The 25,567-nt window shown below is 36.0% G+C and overlaps 1 protein-coding gene across 2 annotated transcripts in view; it reads left to right on the forward strand.

Annotated features, from left to right (window-relative positions):
• PTPRK (protein tyrosine phosphatase receptor type K) overlaps positions 1 to 16,963 on the forward strand; it is a 376,839-nt gene extending 359,876 nt beyond the window's left edge. For both annotated transcript variants that reach the window (XM_070932720.1, XM_070932721.1), the window contains exons 25-31: positions 2,756 to 2,905; positions 3,350 to 3,523; positions 5,454 to 5,585; positions 6,420 to 6,545; positions 7,723 to 7,886; positions 11,335 to 11,470; positions 15,422 to 16,963. In XM_070932720.1, coding sequence (XP_070788821.1) covers positions 2,756 to 2,905; positions 3,350 to 3,523; positions 5,454 to 5,585; positions 6,420 to 6,545; positions 7,723 to 7,886; positions 11,335 to 11,470; positions 15,422 to 15,475 — 936 coding nt within the window. In that variant the 3' untranslated portion in view covers positions 15,476 to 16,963. The remainder of the gene's footprint in view (positions 1 to 2,755; positions 2,906 to 3,349; positions 3,524 to 5,453; positions 5,586 to 6,419; positions 6,546 to 7,722; positions 7,887 to 11,334; positions 11,471 to 15,421) is intronic.
• Positions 16,964 to 25,567: the final 8,604 nt, after the last annotated feature.

Below are 25,567 nucleotides of genomic sequence, written 5' to 3' on the forward strand. Positions count from 1 at the left end.
TCTGGCTCTCACAAGTTACTAAGCCAAATGTGCAACTGGTTCAAGACCAGTTAAATAAATAATGTGAAGAGAGAGGAAGACATCATTTTGTGGAGATGGGAAAGAAGATAAATCCGACCTTTGTTTATCCCCTTTCCAACTGTTCCATCCTCTTCGTATATTCCAAAGGTTCTCTCCTTAAAACATTGTATTAAGGGTCATCTGTGTATTTGTATATATGCCCGGAATACATTTACATGGAAACTGTGAAGAGAGAGATAGTTGTTGTATACCAAATTGTAGTTACTTTTTAGCAATTTTTATAGTACTTTTCCTTCTCCATGTGTTTATCAGTTTTCAGGCAATAGCTTATACTGTACGTCTTATGCTAACACTGCAAAACAGTCATTATTTTTAGATGCAATATAATGCGGGTAAGAGGTTATCTTGGCACTAGTCCAATTGATGTTGAGAACATTGCAAAAGCAAACTCAGCACTGAACTGAACTGAAAGTTACATCCAACACAAACAAAATAAGCTGCTAGCAATACAAACACATCAACTTCATTTTACATTTTTTCTTTTATTTGGAACATATCTTTGGCACCTTATCCTTATTTCACAGCAATGCATGTGGTTTTTGTATAGCTAGCATGAAAAGATTTTGCAAAAATTAAAAAAAAATGTTCAAAATAATGAGATGGGGAGGGTACCTCCATTACAAGGCAAGATTATAGCAGTTGGAGTTTTACAATTTAGAACAATGGAGACACATAAGAGGGAGATAAAATTACATATGATATGGATATCACAGTTGTTATTCTCTCGCTGTTAAAACTCAAGGTCATCCATTGAAACTATACATAGAAAGATTTAGGACTAAGAGAAGGAAATAATTTTTCATACTAGACATCCATAAACTAAGTACTGTGGTTTACAAAAGTAGTTGTGAAAATAGTAGCCAATTTAGATGGTGCTCAAAGGGCAGATTCATGGAAAATCAGGTTATCAATAGCCATTAATATTGATGCCTGATCATTACTTCCTGGACCATGGGCAGTACATCATAAATGTTGATTGCTAAGAAGCAATATTGGAAGGATGTTCCAGCCAGTGGTGGGTTGCCCCCAGTTTGGACCGGTTCTTTAGAACTGGTAGTAAAACTGGCAGGAGGCTCTGCCCACTGACCCTGATATCATCAGAAGCGATCTGCGCATGCACAGAAACAAGGCATGTGTGCGAGCGAAGTGAGCACGCACAATCCCATTGCGAACTGGTAGTAAGGTAAGTAGAACCCACCCCTGGTTCCAGCCCAAGATGTTCCTGTTGGCCACAAAAAGAACAGAGTTTCTTTCTAGTCAATGGAATGTCAACAAAAAAGGGACACTTCGTATGGCTTACATCATCAGGATTTGCCTAGAAGCAACCTCACCATTTGCTGAGTTTGTAAATTCTAGAGAAATTCTTGACTGGGGAATTTTGTTTCTGAATTTTTCTACTTCTACCATTTTCTGCTATCGCTGATCATGACCTGACATTTTCATTTTTAAAATAAAAATACATGCAGGTAATCCTTGACTTACAACCACAATAGAGCTTAAAACGTCTGTTGCAAAGCAAGACAGTTGTTAAGTGAGTGAGTGACATTTTTGACATGGTTGTTAAGCAAATTACTGCAGTTGCTAAGTGAATCATATGATTGTTAAGTGAATCCAGCTTCCCCCATTGACTTTACTTGTCAAAAACTGGCTGGAAAGGTTATAAATGGTGATCATGTAACCCTAGGATAGTGCAACTGTCATATATACATAAGCACCCAAATTTTTATCACATGACCATGGGGATGCAAAGGTCTCAGTGTAAAAAACAGAGCCTTGGTAGTACAGTGGTTTAATGCACCCTGTTATTAACATAGCTGCCTGCAATTTCTGCAGGTTCGATTCTTACCAGGCTCAAGGTTGACTCAGCCTTCCATCCTTTCTAAGGTAGGTTAAATGAGGACCCAGTTTGTGGGGGCAATAAGCTGACTTTGTATAAATATACAAAAGTATGAAGGCTATTGCTTAACGCATTGTAAGCCGCCCTGAGTCTCCGGAGAAGGGCGGCATATAAATCAAATTTTAAAAAAAATGGCCATAAATCACTTTTTTCAGTGCCGTTGCAACTTCGAACAGCCACTAAACAAATGGTTGTAAGTTGAGGACTACCTTTGCTTTCAAGCATACAACATTATATAAATAAAGCAGTTTTGGTGATATGCTATATTTTTCATAGAATGCGAGCAAAAACATAAATCATTCCCTCACATTATTTCTTTAATTTTGCCATTAAGTATTGTTGGGATTAAAATTTGCCATTCTTTAAAATGTGTACTGATTGAATGAATATTACTTTAAAAATACACAGTACTGTATCTTGAGTTGGGTAATCGAGATGAAAGTTGTCTTTTTAAGCTTTCTTGAATAAGGGTGTTAATGGGAAAGTATCCAAAGGAGAGATTTCATTCCTTTAAGAACCATTGCTGGATTCAGTAATTAAGGCATCCTGTGGAATGTTAGAAAAAATATCCTAACCAATAAAATCAGCTCAACAGGGTTAGATGGAGAAGTGCTGGACTTTCTTTTATTAGATGCTTTCAAGAGGCGCTACATACCAACCAGGTGCTGAGAATTCTGTAATTTGAATTCCTACAATGAGCAAGAGGTTGGATTCAGTGACCTAAACGATCTGTCCAACAGTAGGATCCCCAAACTTCTTCTGTTCTTTCTCTGGCAGGAACAGTATATCTTTATTCATGATGCTATCCTGGAAGCCTGCTTATGCGGAGAAACTGCCATCCCAGTCTGTGAATTTAAAGCTGCCTATTTTGACATGATTCGAATAGACTCTCAGACAAACTCTTCACATCTTAAAGATGAATTCCAGGTACATTTGTTGGTTGATGTCATTTTAAAAACACAATTTCTTCGTTTCCTAAAGTACGGAATGTTTTGTACCTCCTGTGTCAGATTCACAATGCATTGTCCCCTTCTTTCATGGTGTTCTTTCATGTCTGGATATATGGGGAATATCACTGTGTGATTGTAATCACTGTAGGCTGCCAGTTCATTTGTACGTGGATGACATTTAGCCCACCAGGAGCAATTTTTGCATTTTAAATAAGTGTAAAATACAGGGCATGAATTTTACATGATGATTTCCAATTTTGTATATGCAGATTCTCCTTCCGTACTCCTGACTAAACAGAAGTAAACGTGCTTATGCTTTCTTTGTGGTTTTCGCTGTTGTTGCCTTGCCTGTATCCCTTATGCCCAAATCTCTTTGAGTTAAGCACACAATGTCAAAATAAATATTTCTTTTGCCTTGTAGACCCTGAATTCTGTGACTCCTCGGCTACAAGCCGAAGACTGCAGCATAGCATGCTTGCCAAGAAATCATGACAAAAACCGCTTTATGGATATGCTGCCACCTGACAGATGTCTGCCTTTCTTAATTACTATTGATGGTGAGAGCAGCAATTACATCAATGCCGCCCTTATGGATGTAAGTGACTATTTTCCTTCACTAGATGAGAAATATGCAACAGAATTATTGGTACTTTGGGGGGGGTAGATTAATTCACACTTATTCTGACGTGCAGTAATATTTTTAATCAAGAACCTGAAAGTATTGATTCTTCTGACTTTATGAATATTACAAATTTTCTGTAGTTTTCTGGTGTTGAAAATTGCTGAGGGAAAATGACCTTGGATATTTTTATATTTTGGTTCAGCCAGTAAGTGATCTTGTATTTTGAGGAAACAATCATTTCCAACCTGCCAAAGGACTCATGGTTATATACACCTAAAAACCAAAACAGTTATTTTTCACATTATAATTAATTCATTAGTATTTATACAGTTATTATTAAAATTTAAAACAACAGCTTTCCCAAATGATATTAGCCTTGAAAGGTCCTCCTGAACAGATGTTCTTTCCCTTCAGAAGAGGTTAGAAAAATCCAAAAGAAAGGAAAGAAGAGATCTCTCATCTTGCCGCTTACAGAGCCCTTCTGAGCTTTTCGAAAAGTCAGAAGCAAGGAAAAATGGGAGCTCAAAGTTCTTTAACTTTTCTGGGAAGTACAGCATGGAAATCTGGGCCCATAATAGCATCTAGAGCAGGGGTGTCAAACTCGATTTCATTGAGGGACACATCAGGGTTGTGTTTGACCTCGGGGTGGGAGTGGTCAGGGTGGGTATGGCCAGCTCAATGTCACTTGTGTCGGGGGCACCTGTGGTGCTCTGCCTGTGAAAACGGGCTTGCCTGTAACCCTCTATCAGTGAAAACAGCTTGGGAGGGACATGTGTGGCCCTCGCGAACTCCATTTTTTTTTCTGGGAGAGGCACCGCAGGCCAGTCCTTTGCTGTTTGCAGGGTGGCCCCGTGGGCCAGATCTAAGCACCCCATGGGCTGAATCCAGCCTGCAGGCCTTGAGTTTGACATCCCTGGTCTAGTGAGGAAAGCATAAATCAGGCATGTCTCATTCTTTTGTACCATTTGCCTCTGGACAATGTAACATCAACAATTGATCCTAGGAAGAACACCCTATTTATCTTTTCACATTTCCTTCCAAGAAGTATGATAGTGGAGATTAGACCAGCTGACTCAATCCTTTATACCAATCAGTTGGAAAGTACAGATAAGTACGTAGACAAAAATCAACAGGCAGTATTTCTCTCCAAGAAGCTATTGTAATTTTTAACATTTCCTTTTACTCCTATTACCTCCTTCTCCTAGATCAACAGCCCCCACCTTTTTGGGCATCAGGGACCGGTTCCATGGAGAAAGGTTTTTCCAAGAACCAGAAGAGGTGTGGTTTTGTGTGCTGCCTGCATCCTGTGGATGGGGCTCCACTTGTTTGCACGGACCGGCATAGACTGGGAGTTGTGGACCCCTGTCCTAGATAACTAAGTCTAATTCTTCTGCTGCATAAAGAGAGAGGATGCAGAAGGAAGTAATAGGAGTAGATGGTCACATTCACTGTTTCTGATACACACCAATCATCCCCATAATCCAATTCTCAGTTAGCTTAAAGGAACTAACCCATTAATCCACCTCTTGACACCCAGCATAACTCTTTAAAAAAAAGCTGGTAACTGTTCATGGTCAAGGTTATTCTGCCTTAAGATCTATCATGAGGACAAATAAATCCATCATGCTCTTTTTCTCCAAGACAAAGAAGTGTAAACTAAAGTGAAAAAAAAACCTAAGAAGTTTCTTAGTTCTGGCCATGATTTAATTTTTTTAATTTCCTAGTCCCATCCTATCCTTCTCAAGATGAAAGGAGTTAATATATTGTCTGTTTTGTTATTATTCTATTGCTCAGTCTGGAGAATGGTACAGTAGTTGTGTAAAATTTATATGCTTATTTGATGAGGGGGATATTGCTGCCTGCATTTCCCTTTTATTTGTATTTTATCTATTTTTAAATACAGAGCTACAGACAACCTGCTGCTTTCATTGTCACACAGCATCCTCTGCCGAACACTGTGAAAGATTTCTGGAGACTAGTCTACGATTATGGCTGTACCTCTCTTGTGATGTTAAATGAAGTTGATTTAGCACAAGTAAGATCTTGATGCTGAAAAAGTTTGGGCAATCCACTTTAATAAGACTAATCTCTTTTTTTTCAGTAGAAAATTTCCCTCATATTCCGACTGAAATGGTATCTATTGTATATCATTATCTATGCACACCCTTGCTGGCTAATAGATGTTCTGTACTGTAAAATAAAATATTTAATGTAAAAGAGACTGCTAAGAAGAAGATGAGGTTTTATATATTGAACCTGTTGCCCTCCTTCCAGATGTGAGCCAGTTTAATTAAGCATGAGAACTGTGAGCTCCATCAGCAGTTGCAATTAATAGAAGAGTTGGGTAATTAAAACTGCTTTACCATGCAAAATTGGAACAATGTGAATTTTTTTACCAATCTTTTTTTTTTAATATACTTTATTGATTTTAAAATTATAAAAAACATCAAATCTCTGTTAACATCTGAGGTGTCGTGTATTTACATATTTACATTATATACATATCAAGTACATTCGAATCTACCATTATTTAAGATAAACGTAACCTTACAATCTCATTCTATTATTCCACCATTTGTACTACCTTTCCCATACTGCATTGAATTTTGAATTCACATCATTATTAAGATCACTTGTTAATTTTGCCATTTCTGCACATTCTAAAATTTTGTTTATTAGTATTACCTCTGGAGGAGTTGATTTGTCCTTCTAATACTTTTTTTTCCCAATCTTGTGTTGTTGTATTTGCATAATGATTAAGCTATTGTGATTCTGATGTCTTAGTTAGAAGACACCACAATGTATGATGATTTAGCACAATGTCTAAAGCTGCTTAAGTTTTTACATACATTTATTTAATATCACACAGGGTTGCCCACAATATTGGCCGGAGGAAGGAATGCTGAGATATGGTCCTATTCAGGTTGAGTGCATGTCCTGCTCAATGGAGTGTGATGTAATCAACAGAATTTTCAGGATATGCAATTTAACAAGGGTAAGGCATGTTTACTGAGCTATTGTAATGGACTTCCATATTCAAAAAAAAACATTTTTACAAAAATTAAATGGCTTTAAAAAAAAAAAGACACCTTACTGTATGGTAGCGTTTTTCAACCTTGGTAACTTTAAGACATGTGGACCTCAACTCCTACAATTCAAATTCTTTCAGCTATATCATCCTTGCTGGACCTGTTAGCAGCCATTTCAAGAAACTTGTCTTTTCTCAAGTTTGCTCCATAACCACAAAGACACTGGAACTTTTAAGTTCAGGAGGCATTGTAAGCCATACAATCTCCTCTTTAAGGGTATTTTCCTTAGGTTAGAGGTCTAGTTTGACTGTAGAAAAAAATCATGGCTCCAACATGGAACAATGAGCATACCCAGATCAGATCCAAATACCGCACACCTCGAACTGAAAACATTGTATTTTATTTAATTCTAGCAGCTGTTCTTTTCTCTGGAAATCCCCTCATCTGTCTCCAGAAATTTTTTCACACTTTCCTCAGATGGTATAGGAGTTTGCAAGAAAAGGGAAAGGAAAAAAAAAATCTAATCTAATAAAATCTAATCTAATAATTAGAATTGCTGAGGATCAGATTAGTTCTGCATTAAAAAAAAAAAAACCACAACATTTTACTATCTGCCAGCCTAATCTGTCTCACAGGATTTTTGAAAAGATGAAAAACTTTGAATATCTTGTTTTGCATCTGATGCAGCACCTAAAATTAACCTGTGGCATTGGTAATTGAGCTATATTTTCTATGACAAAGATGGGTTTCCCCCACCTCAAAAAATAAAGCCCTTCGGACCAGGACTGTTTTTAGAAATTTGACTAAATAATTGCAAACTTTTATCTTGGATTCACTATGTGAAGTACAAAGGTGATAAATAAACAATATTTTTGAAGAATACTTTTTTTTTTCTGTAGCACCAATGCAAGCTGAGATATGACTTAAGCTACATTGCAAACCAACTCTTCTTCATCTTCTCAATTTTGTAACTGTGCAGAGTAAAAAAATTTGTCACCATGCTTTCTGCTATCCTGGCTGATGAACTAGAAAACTAGTTCACTGCCATTAACTTTTCATTGATCTTAATATAGCCACTCATTCTTTTGTAACTTCATGGTATTGTCTGTAGTGGGTATAAAATTGTTTTTTTCTTTTCATTAGCCTCAGGAAGGTTACCTGATGGTTCAGCAATTCCAGTATCTGAGTTGGGCACCTCATAGGGATGTCCCAGGCTCCAAGAGGTCATTCTTAAACTTAATTCTTCAAGTGGAAAAGTGGCAAGAAGAATGCGAAGAAGGGGAAGGGAGAACCATAATTCATTGTCTGTAAGTGTAATTTAGCATTTTAATCCTGACTATTTATTATCGCCATGCTGGGAAATGGAATTTCATGTAGGTGAGTGTTCTAGATATGTCTCACTTAACAACAATAGTGTCTACTCCTATTTCTCTAGTCAAAGAGGAATATTTCTTCTTCCCAAAAATGGTATATGCCTTTTTATGATAGCATATCTTGTATGATGATATTGGACACTTGAACAGGGTTATCTAGATTCATAAATGTAATAGAAAAATGAGGGATATCTCAGACCACATTGTATACCAGCCAACTCAAGCTTTTAGAACTACTTTCTAAGCAAAATATTTCCTACAACCATTGAACCTTGACCAAATTTAAGTTCTTCCTTCTAATAGTCCCTCAGGTGATTTTGTTAAGGCCAAGAATATATAATTTTAGAGACTGAAGTCATCTATATGTAAGCATTTTTCTTCTCCCCCGCTCCTCTGTCTCTCTTTCTCTCTCCCTCCCTTTCCCTCTCCCCCCATCTCTCCCCTCCCCTTCTCTCCTCTCCTCCCCTACTCATTTTCAACATGTTGCTGTGTGGTGTTATGAGCTAATTAGAATTACATCATATTAGGGTGAAGAAACAGAAACTTAGCCCAAATATAACAAGGCTATTGTTAGGTAACAGGTTATCAAGGAAAAAAAGAAGGATGATATAAAACCATAATAGGAGATAACCAAAAGCTAATTACACGTCTTTCAAAAAGACATGAAGGAGTAGTAATGGGACATTTTAATTATTTCAACATCTGTTGGAAGATAAACTCTGACAAACATGGTCCTTTCAAGAAAATAATTGATCTGTCTCTCTGAAAATCCTTCAGTAGATTTAACAAGGCATGAGTGATCAGCTCTGCTTGACTTAATCTTAATCAACAGGGAAAACAAAAGTGGGACAATTAAAGAAAAATAACATGTACAGATGAAATTGTTTATATTCAGGAATACTGAATCTTAATGTAATCAAGCACATATGTTAAAGATAAGATAACCTTTATTGTCATTTTTTTCCCCTATGTGCTCTCTGGCACACATTAAAAATGAAATTCTGTTTCCGGCTGTCAAAGGTGTACACATAACAGCATATAGATATGCTATATACACATACATATACATAACAAGCATATAGATATGCTATATACACATACATGTGCATACACCCTACATGTGGGGTGCCTCAGGGGTCGGTTCTCTCCCCCCTGCTCTTTAACATCTATATGAAGCCGCTGGGTGAGATCATTCGTGGTTTTGGGATGAAGTACCATCAATATGCTGATGATACTCAGCTTTATATCTCCACCCCGGACCACCCTGGGGATGCCCTTTCCATGATGTCCCTCTGTCTGGAAGCGGTGCAGGCCTGGATGGGAAGAAACAGACTCAGACTCAACCCATCCAAGACTGAGTGGCTGTGGATGCCGGCATCTCGTGATCTAGTGGTCCCGTCACTTGTGATAGGAGGGGAGGTACTCACTCCCTCAGAAAGGGTTCGCAATGTGGGTGTCCTCCTGGATTCACGGCTATCTTTAGAAGATCATCTGACGGCCGTGACCAGGGGGGCCTTCGCACAAGTACGCCTGGTGCGCCAGTTGCGCCCTTTCCTAGACCGGGATGCCCTCGCCACAGTCACTCACGCCCTTGTTACTTCTCGGTTGGACTACTGTAATGCCCTCTACATGGGGCTGCCCTTGGGATGCACCCGGAGGCTACAGCTAGTCCAGAAGGCAGCCGCGTGGGTTGTTTTGGGGGCTTCTCATTACTCCCGTGTGACACCTCTTTTGCATGAGCTGCACTGGCTACCGGTGGTCCTTCTGGTCCGTTTCAAGGTGCTGGTGCTCACCTATAAAGCCCTACATGGCTTAGGCCCAGGGTATTTGCAGGATCATCTCCTGTCATCCTCCCATCGTAACGTGCATTCCCACAGAGCGGGCCTCCTCAGGGTGCCATCAGCCAGACAATGTTGGCTGGTGGCCCCCAGGGGGAGAGCGTTCTCTGTGGGAGTGCCAACCCTCTGGAACGGTTTGCCCACCAGGCTTAGGACAGCCCCCGACCTCTCCTTCCACCGCGAACTAAAGACATGGCTCTTTTATCAAATGGGCTGATCCGTTGGGGGATTTTTACATTGAAATAATTTTAATAAATTTTAATTGGATTTTAATTTTTATGTAATTTTCAAATTGTTGAATTGTTTTCTTTGTAAGCCGCCCTGAGTCCTTCGGGAGAAGGGCGGCATATAAATTACATAAATAAATAAAAATAAATAAATAAATATAGATATGCTATATACACATACATATACATAACATGCATATAATGATATATACATATACATATGTATATACCTATACCCTAACATATAAATACATATAAAATAGATATAAAGATTTCAATATGGTGAATCTCAAAGCAATTATTACTAAAAATTAATGACGAGAGAAACTGAAGCCCAAAGTGAACCTCACAAAAGATATACTTAAAGCAGGGGTGAAATCCAGCAGGTTTTGACAGATTCTGGAGAACTGGTAGCGGAAATTTTGAGTAGTTCAGAGAACCAGTAGCGGAAATTTTGAGTAGTTCGGAGAACTGCCAAATACCACCTCTGGCTGGTCCCAGAGTGGCGAGAGAATGGAGATTTTGCAGTATCCTTCCCCTGCCATGCCCACCAAGCCACGCCCACCAAACCACACCATGCCCACCAAACCACACCCACAGAACTGGTAGTAAAAAAAATTGAATTTCACCACTGACTTAAAGCATCATGACAAATAATTGGGGGGAGGGGGGAAGATGGAAAAGAAGATGTCAGAAGAAGCCAGAGTGGCTGCCCCAAAAAGATGAGTGAAAATCTGAAAATGGAAAGGGGAGATAATGGAAGTGGAAAGAAGGTCAGTTCACTAAGGAAAACACATAATCCATATCAGAGGTGGGTTTCAGCAGGTTCTGACCAGTTCTGGAGAACTGGTAGCGGAAATTTTGAGTAGTTCGGAGAACTGGTAGTAAAAATTCTGACTGGCCCTGCCCCCATCTATTCTCTGCCTCCCAAGTCCCAGTTGATTGGGAGGAAATGGGGATTTTGCAGTAACCTTCCCCTGGATTGGGGAGGGAATGGAGATTTTAAAGTATCCTTCCCCTGCCACACCCACCAAGCCATGCCATGCCCACCAAGCCACACCCACAGAACCCACAGTAAAAAAATTTGAAACCCACCACTGATCCATATGTGTAGAACTAATGACACAAAAGCGAAAACTCAGAATGAGCAGAGATTGATGAAGGATAAGGCTAAGAACTACAAATAGGACCTATTTAAGTGTCTTGGGAACATGCTAACAAATAACAAGAACAGGAAGAATTGCTCAATTACAAACTGATTCAGCCTTCTTTACAAAGGAAGTATTTTTTATTAACCATTGTTCTTTTCCTATTCAGGAACGGCGGTGGGCGAAGCGGGATGTTTTGTGCCATAGGCATTGTAGTGGAAATGGTTAAAAGGCAAAACGTCATTGATGTTTTCCATGCAGTAAAAACTTTACGGAACAGTAAGCCTAACATGGTAGAAACGCCGGTAAGTTATGTTCTGCTGATAATCAGATAAACAAACGCATGAAAATCATATAAGTCATCTAAATAAAATCATTTTTTCCAAGACTCCAAGAAATACAGACTATGATCAATTAATTACCAACATACTGTATATCAAAATAATTAGAATACATCTAGAATGTAGTAATACTGATTTATAGCTGTAGACGTATTCCCATGCACCCAATGCATGCTGAAGGATAAAGTCTTTAGTCACCATTGAAAGATCTAGGCCTTTGATAAATCTGAGAGATGGTGGTTTCACAATAAACACTGGAAACATCTTTCTTTCTGTTTAACTTCCTGTCCCAGTTTGACTCATGAGGCAGAGTTTCAGGCAATTTTGTATTGCTGTCATCTCAATGCTAACTAAGAGGAGTGATTGGAGAAGATAATGTAGCTTGTAAAGTAGTGGATGAGCTTTGGGGTAGAAGGCATCAAACTGTTTCTTTTTAACAACATAGATGGTTTAAACAAGGGACCAGCCTGAAATGCTAATTTTTGTCAAGAAAATTCCAGAGAGTTCTGTGGAATTAAAATAGTTTGCTATCCAGGCGACCCACCATTTATCTATCTCTGCCAAATAAGGTACATAGAGAATTTCCAATCTTATAGGAGGCATCATCCAAAATGCATTAAAACTTAAAATGATTCAGTTCAAAGAATCATTTGAATAATTTTAAAATTACTGCTTTTTAAAATTATATTTAATAAGGGAAATGAGAGTGAGTGAACGAGAGAGGTGATGGTTATGCAAAGCAGAATAAAAAGCTAGGTACATTATGGTGATTTAGTCAAAGTAAATATTACAAAAAATAAGAAAATGGTTAATTACCAAAAAAGAGACAAAAAGATCCATGTAATATTCATAGGTAACAATATAGAATTAATTAAATCCTCAAATTTATAATTAAATCTAGAATTGTAAATTTTTAAGATGCAGACACGTGTAGAAATCAAGGTTTTTCTGCATTGCATCAGAATAAAATTAGATGTTCCAAATGTTAATTTGGAAAAAACTGTAACCTATAAAAACATTTTAAATGGGAATGGGGAACTTAAAACAAGATAGGAATTACAAAACCAAGGGATGGATTTAGGTTGGTGGCTAGATCTGCACATACAATTGAGATACGAGAAAGATGCAAAAACATAGGGTTTTTATAAAGAACCAACAATACTCAACAAGGTATTATTAGGGACAGATGAAAAATTGATAAGGAAAATATATAATTATTTACTGAATTTTAAAATGGAAGATGAACAAGTAAAGGAAACAACAATGGTATGGGGAAAAAACTTTGGCTATATGATAGAATTAGACAAATGGCAAAAACTTTGGGATAGAAACTATAAACTGACAATGGCTACAGCATATAAAGAAAATATTTACAAAATGTTTTATAGGTGGCATTTGTCACGGGTTAGGTTAGCAAAAATGTTTAACAACATGTCCGCCAAATATTAGAAATGTAATCAGACTCCAGTTACTTATTATCATATGTGTTGGACAAGCAAATATTGTACAAAAATACATACATAGTTGGAGAAGATGATAAAGCAACACATAGATTTTAAACCAGAAATATTTTTGTGAGGTATAATACCAGAAAATTATGGCAAAGGGACTATATATTTAATGTTACATGTATTGACAACAGTGAGAATAGTATTTGCACAATACTGGAAAAATGAGAACACCCCATTGGATGAAAATATAATCCGGAAGATATTGTACTGTGCAGAGATGGATAGATTGACATTGAAAATAAAAGATAAAGGAGACACAGAATACTATTTAACGTGGAATAAGTTTTATCAATGGTTAGAGATAAGAGGTAGAAATTAGATGAAGAAAGAGTATTGTTAGAATTAAGTAAAGTATAAATATTGTTTATAATTATATATAAGTCAATATATTTAATAGGAACAAAAATAAGTGAATACAATTATAAATATGATTAGAAATTACTTTGTTTTTATTGTTGTTGTTGTTGTTGTTATCAGTATATGTGTTATCTTTTTTATTCTTTTTTCTCTTTCTTTTTTGTAAAATGGTATGCCCAGACATTACACTGTATTCAAAACACTTATATATAAATTTAAAAACTTGACAAAAAAAGAGAGAATAAAATAAGATGCTTATTGCCAGTACTAATTTGAAACCTATGAATCTGTATGTAATCTGTGACTATTAAAGGCCATTTTTTAATTCTTTGAATTCAATTTCATAACAATCATTCAAATGTAAGATAAATCAATCTACACAGCCCAGCCTCTCAAATTATGGAAACAATCCTAACTAAAAGCAATAGAAATTAGAATCCCATATCAACTCTAGTGTTTCTGATGTGGGATTTTTTAAAACAACTGACATCCTGCAATCAGAAAAGGCATAAGTAGCATATTTGCCTAGTTGTTTTCCTAAAATATTACAGGATATAAAGTGAGAAAGAGTAAAGAATGGGAAGCAGGAAGGAAAATCAATAGGCATGAGGATGAAAAGGCAAAAAGAAAGGATAACTAGGGTCAAGTTTGGGGCAAGAGTGGAGATCTTATGGCCCTTGAACTCCTACCATTCTTGGCCAATTATGGCAAGAGTTATAGTCTAGGATAAATTTGTGGAATAACATGACACACCTCTTCTATGAAAAATAACTCCTTTTTCCTCTTTGGCTACCACCACCATAATTATTTATAAATCCCTTTTGCATCCTTTCCTTGGCAGAATATTCCCACTAGTAGATTTATGCACTGGTTTTGTTTTGTTCTGCTAGACTGAAGGAGGGCAGTTCCACGGATCTGTACTTAGTATCTTCTCCACTTATAATTTAAAAGCACTTCAGAACACATACTTTATAATCAGTGTTGTTTATTTTAGTATTTCTAGCCTGCTATGATTTCTAACAGCTTTGATTATATGTAAAAGCACAAAGCAATGGTGCTATTCTGTTACAGTCTGAGCAGCTGCCAAAGCGGGGTATTTTCAAGGTCATGCTTTATGTGGGCAAAATGCTTGATCGCATCTCCAAAAGCTGTTAAGCTGGGAGAAGAAACCAGCCAAGGAAACCAGCCAAACATTCTCACCTGACCTCCACGCACCAAGTTAATCAGAGAGCTAGAATGAAACAGCAGTAAATTATTTTAGATTTTTTTTTTTTGCACTTCCTGTTAAGTGCTCTATGATGGTGGTTTTCTGCACCTGGAGGAAGGGTGGGTAACTTTTTAAAAAAAAAAAATCAGATAGAGAGTTGACATTTCTTTTCATCGTTCAGAATATTGTTCCTTCCAGATCATGGGCCTTGGTAAAAGATATATCTTTTACCCGGTTTGTGGGGGCAATAAGCTGACTTTGTATAAAATATATAAAAGTATGAAGGCTATTGCTTAACGCATTGTAATCCACCCTGAGTCTCCGGAGAAGGGTGGCATATAAAAATAAATAAATAAATAAATATAAATAAATAAAATAAAATATCTGTTAGGAAATACATATTTTCATAACCATATTATAAACCATATATTTGACTTATTCAACTTCCTTTTCTTTAAATAATTTTGTGGACCTTACATTAGGTTTGCTAGACTTAGTTTTATGACTCATTCAGATTGATGTAATACCAGCTATAGTATTAAAAATTGAGGTTTGTCAGCTGATAAATGAATGTTAATAATTTTTTTATTATTATTTTGAAAGAGCAGAACTATTCTTTGGTAGACAAATAATTAGCAATGAGCATCATAGTGAGATATGAAGCCATTGACTGCAAGGAATTCCAATTATTTATTTTTTTTTTTAACAAAAATCATGAACAAATATAAAAACTTGGTGAGTTAAGAACAAAATATGCAATTAAGTCTATGGAGCAGTAATGGTTCCTTCATTTTCTTTCTTTCACAAATGCAATGTAACTTGTGTTTTTTGCTCTATTAGGAACAATATCGTTTCTGCTATGATGTCGCACTGGAGTACCTTGAATCATCTTAATATGAAAGGATAAATACAATCAAGTGAACCAAATAATATGAAATTTAATAAACTGTGTTTTGGCATCCGCTGTTGAACCTGTGAAGAAACGTTTTAGTGAAGGGGAGACTTAATTTTTAAATGCAAAAGTATTTTTCTTAATAAATGGTGTAAAGTATATATATATATATATACATATATATATGAGAGAGAGAGAGAGACTGTTGTTCTGTCCCTGTAGACAAACTGAATATAGTGCCACAAAAATAAATTAAGAGTCAAGGCAGAGCACATCTGCTATTCAAAGTAAAACTTTCCAGTGTTTGCATATTCCGCTGTCTCTCAGATACATTAGTCCTGTCATCTGTTGCATGTATCTATTCTACTGAATGTTTTATTTCACAATTGTTCTTAATTTCATATTGTTAAAAGTTTTTAAAAACACTGTGTACAGATTGATAATCTGTAGGTTTTATGTGCTGCAAGAATATATATCAAGAGAGTACAGCCACACATCCCACAAACATTTTTTTAAAAATGACATATTTTATTTTACTGTGCAATGACAGTCTGATCAAAGTTCTTTATAAAGAAATTCAAACATAAAGCCAAAGACTCAAGTGTAAATATGTTTATATAGGAAAGAAAGCACATTGTATTTATTGTTTACTGACATTCCTTTTTGATGGTTGGACAGAACCATTTTTTTTCTTAGAAACATTGTTGCTGAAATCAAGTGTAAATGATTTTTTGTAGATTATTTTTTGTATGTATTGTGTAAGTAGAAGGAGAGAGAATGAAAAGATCTTTTATGGATAAGCCAGAAAACATTGATATACTTTTTTGGTCGGTGTGTGTACACGCTTATGAATGAAATTCATGTATTGTAAACAAGAAAAAGAAACCAAACATAAAACTTCTTTCTCAAACTATATAGAGGTGGTTTTTTTTGTTTTGTTTTTTCAGTTTATAGTAATAAGAAATCAGATAGAAACTGCACATATATATAACTTTGGGAGTTTCGTTAATTTTTTTAAGGAGTAAGTGGGTTAATAATGAATGCTTGACACACAGAGCAAATACGAAAATAAATAAAAATGCAAGTTAATAACATTTATTTTAATGTTTACAGTTGAGGCACAAGTTCTAGGCCACCACACTAATGCATTCTTCCCTTCTGCAATGCTGGAGGAATCTTCTGATCCTCATTTGTGACTTCCCGGCTGAGCCAAGAAATCAGCTTTGGTCCAAGGCTTCAAAGAAGCTCCAGCTTTTCTCCCAGTGGTAGTCTAGATTTGTGGAAATGGTAGCTTTGTGTTCTGACAAAGCCAAAATGGATTGAATCAATTCAAGAATTAGGTGATAGCTTTGGTATGTTTTTTACTTTGCTCTTCATATGCACATTCATAAGCCTGGACATATTTTCATAATGGGGAAAAAAAAACATTTACTGTGTCCTGTTGATTTTTTTTATCAAGAGTAAATGATAAGGTGCTGATGAATATTCATGTAAAATAAGAGTGAATTAAAGAAGTTTTATAAAATATTAAGTTCATGTGTCCTATTTTGATTACACTTATTCCTTTATGGGGGAAAAAACACACACACAATATAGTTCCCTTGTGCAAGATAATTCATCTCAAACGAATAAAAAAAAAAAAATTGGTGGAAACTAGTCCAAGATCCACAACTGTTTTTATACACTGATACAAAAGTCTCTGGGAAGCCAAATATAAAAGAATGCATGGTGTGTTATTAAATATAAAGGTCTTAAAGGGAAGTTTTTCATGAAACAGGATTACAGTATTATTCTACCATATCTATTTAAGGATCTTTGAAGATACTAGTGACTTTGGAGCTGGGCATCTGGAGGGTGGCCCTACACACAGGGAGAAATTAGCTTGGTATAAAAGACCCTAAACTCCTGAGGTAATGTAGTGCCTCATTTGGGCCTCCTGCTCCTACCAGAGCCAGTTCAGGACATGTTACCTTGCACCAGGCTTGGGGTCACCCCCAACTTTCTGGGAGGACCATCAGGATCAAGGCCTACTTCCTTGCCACTAGGACCAATGTGGCTCCTTCCTATATCTTTTAAGTGCTGCTTTGCATTCAAGTATGGCAAGCTAAGGGAAGGAAGCATTCCTAATTCCTCATTTTTTAAAAATAATTAAAATAATTAAAAGGCAAAAACTAACACAACAATAACTTAAATACAGTAGTGACTGAGATGGCTAGCTGATTGCCTTCAGAAACCTCCCAGAACTCCATTTTGTTTGTGCCTATCAGAAACCGAAGTCCTTATTCAGTGGCAGATTGGTAAAGTCCAGCAGCTGGAAGTGCATCTTAAGGAAGAAGTTGTTCCTCCAAATCAGTATTCAGGTATGAAAAGTGGGGTATCATCAACTTCCTTAAACCCAGTCTATGGCTCTATATACCTGCGTCTGGGATAATCAGTACTGACATTGATGGGCAGAGAAAATTAAGTCTCTTGTCTTTGCTTTCTCCATCAAAATATAATGTTGCTAATAAAATAATCCAACAGATCTGGTAGAATACTACTGTAATCCTGTTTCATGAAAAACATCCATGCTTCTGATTCAGGTTCAAGATGCACAGTTTCCCAAGCCCACTGAGATATATGTATTCTTTCTGCATGCATATGTCTCAGAGTTGGAATGGAAAAATAAGTTGCAAAAAATATCTCTTTAAAAACAAAATCAATTATTATATCTACAATATTTTTTTAAAAAGTTAAGGTGAAAATACTATAATAAAGTAACGAAAGCTGTTTAGATGGAATATACTATCATCACATACAGTAATACAAACTTACACGATGTTGAATTCACTAAGCTAATTTAAACAACCAGCCTTGTGTGGCATCTTACCCTAGATTTTTCTTTTGTTGCCCATGTGGAATTTCAAATAAATTACCGTTGTTAATGATCTGATGTGCCATAATATTAAGCTAATGGACTGTGTGCAGCTTAGTAGATGTGTTAAAATCTCTAAAAATAGCACTAAGTAACTATGGTACTGAATAGCTCTTGTGGAATCTGCAGCTCCAAAAAAAAAAAGAAAGAAAGAAAAAGGATTCCTGGTTAAGGAATCATCAAATCATCAATTGATCCATACTTTGAATTCTTATAGAAGTCAACTAAAACGTCATGGGCTGGCTCCATAAATGGCACACCAATTCATTTTCATTACTTGCAGTATAACTAAATGGCATCCCACACTTACCATTTACATTGATCCTCTTGTGTGCTCATGCTGGCTTGCCTCTGAAACAGTTTAAGGCAGTCCAGTCTGAACTGAAATACTTGGGCAGGGACATCAAAGGGATTTACTCAGCTTCTGGCTACTACTTCCTTTCCTTTGTTGTGGCCCTCCAGTCTTGGTCTCCCAGGAAAATAGCCCATTGCTTTTCTTCCAGTGCACAGGTCTTCTGGGACATATATGTTTTTGTCTGTGAAGCACATACATACACTTAAATGGAATGTATATCTATATAAAGTTAACACATGAAAATGCATTACATGCAGATACAGCGAGAGTAAAAATTCCTTACTGACTACTATGCTTTTTATTTGCTTTTTAGTATTTTCCTAACCATAAGTACTAAAAGAATGTAAATTTTGGTTTGGTGCCTCTTCTGAAATGCAGCAGAATGCTTTTAAAAAATTACTTCCCCTGAGCTTCCTTTTTTAAAAAAAAAATATTAAAAAAAAAACAGTAATAGCAGACAATACAAACTTAACTCAAGAAGGAAAGAAAAGGAGAGATCAGAAAGTGCAGAAAAAGAAAAAAGAAGGAAAATATTAAAGAACTTATTATTTTCATCACAACTAGAAACAAACTTAGAATTCTTGGCCTCCTATAAAGTTACATGCAAGTACCTCTTTGTCCTGTATCTTATCCACACACAAATCTATAAATACATTTCAGCATTGGTATCAGCAAAAGCCACAAAGGGTTTCCAGAATTTTATAAAAACGTGATTTATATTAACTTTGGTCAAACAAGCCAACTTTGCACTCCTTCCTTTTGCTTCTAGGAATTTTAATAGTTAATTCAGATGTTGTTATAGGCTTTGATTTCTCTTCAGATTTTCTTTTTCCTATCTTATAAGTCTTCTTCAAGGCTTTAACAAACCTCTTTTGTAGATCCAATAAGGAATCATTGTCCAGGTCATTCTCTTGATTTGTCATTTGTATTTCTACTTTAACTGTCATCTTTCTCGTAATCCAGGGTTTTTCATTTTCCAGTATTTCAACAATTTCTTTATATTCTAGTTTTCTGCATAAGGCTTGTTTTAGCATAAAGTACTCTCTTTCACCTATGACATTTCTTTTAAAATATCATTTGGACATAGCTTATCCATGGATACAGAACATTGCTGTCATTGTACATGCTAGTTTCTGTCCCCTTTCTTCAAATAACTCCTGAAGTATTTCAACTATCAAACCACTTTGTGTCATTTTCTCCCAGTGTTGACCAAAGACAAAAGATTTTCTTTCTTTCTTTTTCTTTCTTTCTTTCTTTTTCTTTCTTTCTTTCTTTCTTTCTTTCTTTCTTTCTTTCTTTCTTTCTTTCGTTCTTTCCTTCCTTCCTTCCTTCTCTCTCTCTCTCTCTCTCTCTCTCTTTCTTTCTTTCTTTCTTTCGCCTGAAATCTTTAGTCCCCTCTAATGATTAATTTCTGAAATCATAAAGTCTTGAATTTTTGTTATGATTTAAGATAAACTAAACAATTCAATCTATGTGAAGAAGCTGTTTATTTATAACCAAATTACCACTTTGTGAAAATACTGCAGGTCCATCAAAGGTTTACTTTGAGAGGAAAATTACTTTGTGCTTCAGATTATAGCAAAAGTGTTTTGAAATGTATTTGGCTTATCTTTATTGCATTTAAGAGATCTGAAGATGCACACAAGAGCCTTTATTGAAATAACATTACAGATCAGACCCTCCTTGGTAATATATTTTTAAAGAGGCCAGAACAATTCTTGGGTGTCATGAAAGAAATGCCCCTGAAGTCCTTTATATGGAAACTCTGCTAAAAGGAAAGTACAGTGAATTCATTTACATTCATTTGTTCAAGACTGATCTTCCCAGTGGTATTTATCCAATCACTTTACTTAATTGTTTCTGATGGTTTGCCTGTCAACTCAACAACCCTTTCCATGTGGGAAAGCAAATAGCTTGATATTTCTCGGCAGCAAAGTATTTTTATGATATTTAAAAAAGAAATCTAGTTATTTCTTTTAGTTTCCCAAGATGCAAGAAGAAATTAACAGATTAACAGAGTTGGAAGGGCCCTTATAGGTCATCTAGTCCAACCCCCCGCTCAAGCAGGAGACCCTATACCATTTCTGACAAATGGCAGTCCAATCTTTTCTTGAAAATCTCAAGTGATGAAGCTCCCACAACTTCCAAAGGCAAGCTATTCCATTGGTTGATCGTTCTCACTGTCAGAAAGTCCTCCCTCATTTCTAGTTGAATCTCTCCTTGATCAGTTTCCATCCATTATTCCTTGTCTGGCCTTCAGGTGCTTTGGAAAACAGCTTGACCCTCTCCTCCTTGTGACAGCCCCCCAAATATTGGAACACTGCTATCATGCGTCCCCTGATCCTTTAGTCTCCAGTCCCCTAATCATCCTGGTTGCTCTCCTCTGCACTTTTTCTAGAGTCTCAACATTTTTTTAATAGTGTGGTGACCAAAACTGGATGCAGTACTCTAGGTGTAATAATTCTGGAAGATCCAATCTGACTGGATCCAATCCAGTCACTGGCAGCAGAGATTTAGTCTTCCAAGCTTTTGGACATGTGCAGGAGCCCATACTCAGGGAACTTCTCTCTACTGGAATGTGTGTGTTACGATATTTTCAGGATCAGACTCAATAAATAATTTGAGAATTAGAAATTCAAATATATCTCTCTTTATTTACATAAGGCATTCTATATTCACTGAATATTCACAGATAGAAGCACAGAATGGACGTATGCAGCTCCTTATATATACAATGGGTGGAGCTAAGTATGGGAGTGGTAAAGTATGAATACATTAAGAAGTGAAGAATAAGTTAACCTCTGATACACTACTCATGTACTATTTACATAATGGAGAATAAGGCATTTACTTGTGACAAATCCCCCTCTAAATGCCGATTCGATATATTACAATAATTACATTCAGATTCAGAACAATATAAGACATGTAACTTAGAAGTCAAGTATTTATGTTGCTTAGACGGCAAAGGCTTTGTTAATATGTCAGCTATTTGCTCTGATGTTTCGCAATGAACTGCTTTGATAAATCCATCCTGAGATAACTGTCTCACATGTTTAAATTTTATATCTATATGTCTGGACCTTTGTCCAATAGCATCAGATCTAGATATTTCGATAGCAGCTTTGTTATCTTCATGCATGATAAAAGGCAAAATGGGTTTCTTCCAAATGTCAGAAAGTAAATCATTGAACCATACAAGGTTATTTGCTGCCTTAGATAAACAAACATATTCTGCCTCTGTTGTTGAGGTGGCTACTAAATCTTGTTTTGCCAGTATACCAGTAAACTGGACAACCGTTAAGAAAGAATATATAACCAGATGTGCTTTTTCTACATGAGGTATCTCCAGCCCAATCCGCATCGGCGTAACATGTGAGGATGGGCTCCTTGACATTATTAGGTTCCAATAATAAACAGAAGTCTAAACTATTCTTCAAGTACCTTAATATCCTTTTGACAGCTTCCCAATGGTATAGTGATGGTTTGCTGACATGTCTGGACAATAAGTTGAGAGGCAAAGCAATATCAGGTCTAGTCCAATTGGAGATATAAAGAAGTGAACCTATGACTGACCTGTAAAATGTATTATCTTTGAATTCAGGGAATGATTCTTCTGTATTCTTTAAAAAATCAGTTTGCATGGGAGTATCACAGGGCTTGGCATTACTTAAATTACATTTATCCAAAAGCTCTATGATTTTGTCTCTTTGAGAAAGCTTAAATCCCCTTCTGGTTTTACTGATTTGAACACCAAGATACTTATTTACTTTACCCAAAGATTTCAATGAAAAATGTTCATTCAGTTTTGTTACAAATGCCTCTTTCTTCTCTTTATGTTTACCTATGTACAAAATGTCATCCACATAGATTAATACAAATTCTAGGGAATCATCCTCTTTTTTGACAAAGAAACAATTATCAGCAGTAGTGGCATTGAAGTTCATAGTTTTGAGTACTTTTACTAAACAATCATACCATTGTTTACCAGATTGTTTCAACCCATATAAACTTTTATTTAATAACCAAGTCTCATTTTTGTTAGTGTATTGACTGTGGGGTGCTCTTACATATATTTCTTTATCTAATTTTGCGTGTAAATACGCAGTCTGTATGTCGTATTGGAACACATCGAGGTTGAGTGCTGATGCTATAACCAGAGCTGTTTTGACACTCTCTGTTCTTACTGTGGGGGAGTATGTGTCTGTATAATCCTCGGGATATTTCTGCGCATAACCTTGTGCAACTAATCTAGCTTTGTATAGAGTATTGCCTCCGTCTAAATTTTTAATTTTATATATCCACCTAGTGCCAATGATGGTTTTGTCCTTTGGTGCAATTGTAGGTGTGAATACATTTAGCCCTCGTAAACTATCCATCTCTTTAGTCATTGCTGATTCCCATTTTTTCTTTTCTTCAGGAGGAAGTTTTAACACTTCCTCATATGTGTTAGGTGTTGATGATTCTCCATCCATATACATTACATAATCTTTGTATTTGTTTGGCACTTGATTTCTGCTACTTCTGATTGCTCTTTCTGGTTTACTATCATTGTCATGTAAATACCTTGCTTCCTTTTTAGTTAATGAATCTGTCTTTATTTTGTGTTGACTGTTTGTCCATGTTCTGATTTTATTTTTATGCGTGTTGTTACTGTGTTCTTCTATAGTCCTTTCTTCTTGGAGTTTGGTGTCTGGGTTGGTGTTTGGGAATATTTCATTAAGATGTATTTTAGACCAGTTGGCCTGTTCGTGGAACACAGCCGTTCTGGAAACTATAAATTTATTATTATTATCGATAAATCTGTATCCTTTTGTACCTGTCTCGTATCCCATGAATCTAAGTCTTCTGGATACGTTCTCACCTTTGCGCCTCAATTGTTTAGGTATGTGTACGTCTGCAGTGACTCCAAATATGTGCATGTGTGCTAATTTTGGTTTCCTATTATACATTACTTCATATGGTGTCTTATTTACAATGCTGGACCAAGTTCTATTTTGTGTGTAATTAGAATATTGTAGGGCTTCTGACCAGAATTGTTTACCTAAGCCAGCATCTTCTAATGTGCATCTAATCATGGTTTGTAATGTTGAGTTCTTTCTCTCTACCACTCCGTTCTGGAATGCAGAAAATGGGCTAGATGTGTAATGTAACATTCCTTTGTCTTTTAGCCATTGGGAGAATTCCTTAGACATGAATTCACATCCCCTATCTGTCATGATTTGTTTTATTTTAATTTTGTGTTGTGTTTCTATACGTTTGTAAAACTCTTTAAATTTCTGAAAGGTTTCATCTTTATGTTTTAATGTGTAAACAAATCCATAACAACTATAATCATCCACAATGGTTAGAAAGTAACGTTTTTTATAAGTAACTGATGGTGTTAGTGGACCAACTAGATCCATGTGTACCAAATCAAAAATTTTGTTGGTTGATCTCGTTGACTTTCTAGGTCTGGGACTAGTTTTGAGCTTTGTAGATTTACATACTGAGAATTCCAAATAGTTTTCACAATTTTTTATTTTAACACCTTCTGCATGTTCAGTCATCTTTTGCACTACAGGAAAACTGGCATGTCCTAATTTCCTATGTAAGACATGAGCACACTCATCGTGAATTGGTTTACCTATTTTAGGTTTTTTTTCATTGTGTGTATCTTTGTGATTATAAGTTACTTCACATTCCTCATTGTCACTGTTACTATTGTCTCCATTATCTATTTCATTGTCATCTTCCATATTTGAACCAATGTTGTGTAACCATTTCTCCTTTGTCATTAAATAAGGTAGACCTCCTTTGATTATTACTGTACCTATATTTATTCTGTTTTTCTCTAATGTTGCTTTTCCCTTTGAGAACACAATGTTAATGTCAGAATCTCTGCTTAGTTTTATGGCACTAAGTATGTTATGAGGTATTTCAGGTATTAGTAACACCCCCTCTATTTTTCCTAGGCCAGGTAAGATTACATTCCCTCTACCTATTACTTGAACTTTTTCTTGATTAGCTACTTTGATTACAAATTTATCTTCTACAAATGAAGATAATATATTTTTATTATTTGTAGTGTGATTAGTTGCTCCAGAATCAATAAGCCAATTATTGTTCTCTGGTTGTTGTATGTTAATGTTGTCATGTTTGTTTAGCCCATTTAGTGAACCAGATTTTCTATCCTTTGAATTATCTCTGCCCCCTCTATGTTCTCTATTGTTGGGTGGACTTCTATACCTATATCTATCAATGGAAGACTGTCTGTTGTTGTACCTATTTCTATATTCTGACCTATGTCTTTCTCTTAGAATTTTAGGACAATCCCTCCTATTATGTTCTTTGGACCCACAATTGTGGCATCTAAATGTTTCATGATATCTTTCTTGAAATGCTACCTTTTTATATTGTTTGTGTTCTATGTGGTTGTTACAACGACTCCTCCTTGAATTGTCTTCAGCTATTAACTTATTGGATAGACTTTCTATGGATAAGTATCCTAGATTGATTGTGTCTAAATGTGACATATAATTATCCCATGATGGGTCAAGTGAGTTGATAATAACACTTTTCATCGTTTGATCTGAAATCACCTCCCCCCTTAAGTGCAGTTCTGCTCTAATTTTGTTTAAAGATATTAAATGTTCACTTATGGTAACCCCTGGCTTTATCCTAGAAGAGAAGAAATCTTTAGACATTCTTGTGGTAGTGGCTACACTTTCACTGTGAAACAAATTAAACATGCATTGAATAATTTCTGAGACAGTCAGATTTTGCTTAATACTGTGATACATGGCAGGAGATACACTGGAAATTAATAAGAAAAATGCTCTATGG

The sequence above is a fragment of the Pituophis catenifer genome, unplaced genomic scaffold, assembly GCF_029215685.1.
Source record: "Pituophis catenifer annectens isolate HBS135680 unplaced genomic scaffold, rPitCat1.0.hap2 SCAF_1, whole genome shotgun sequence".
Classification (NCBI taxonomy): domain Eukaryota; kingdom Metazoa; phylum Chordata; class Lepidosauria; order Squamata; family Colubridae; genus Pituophis; species Pituophis catenifer.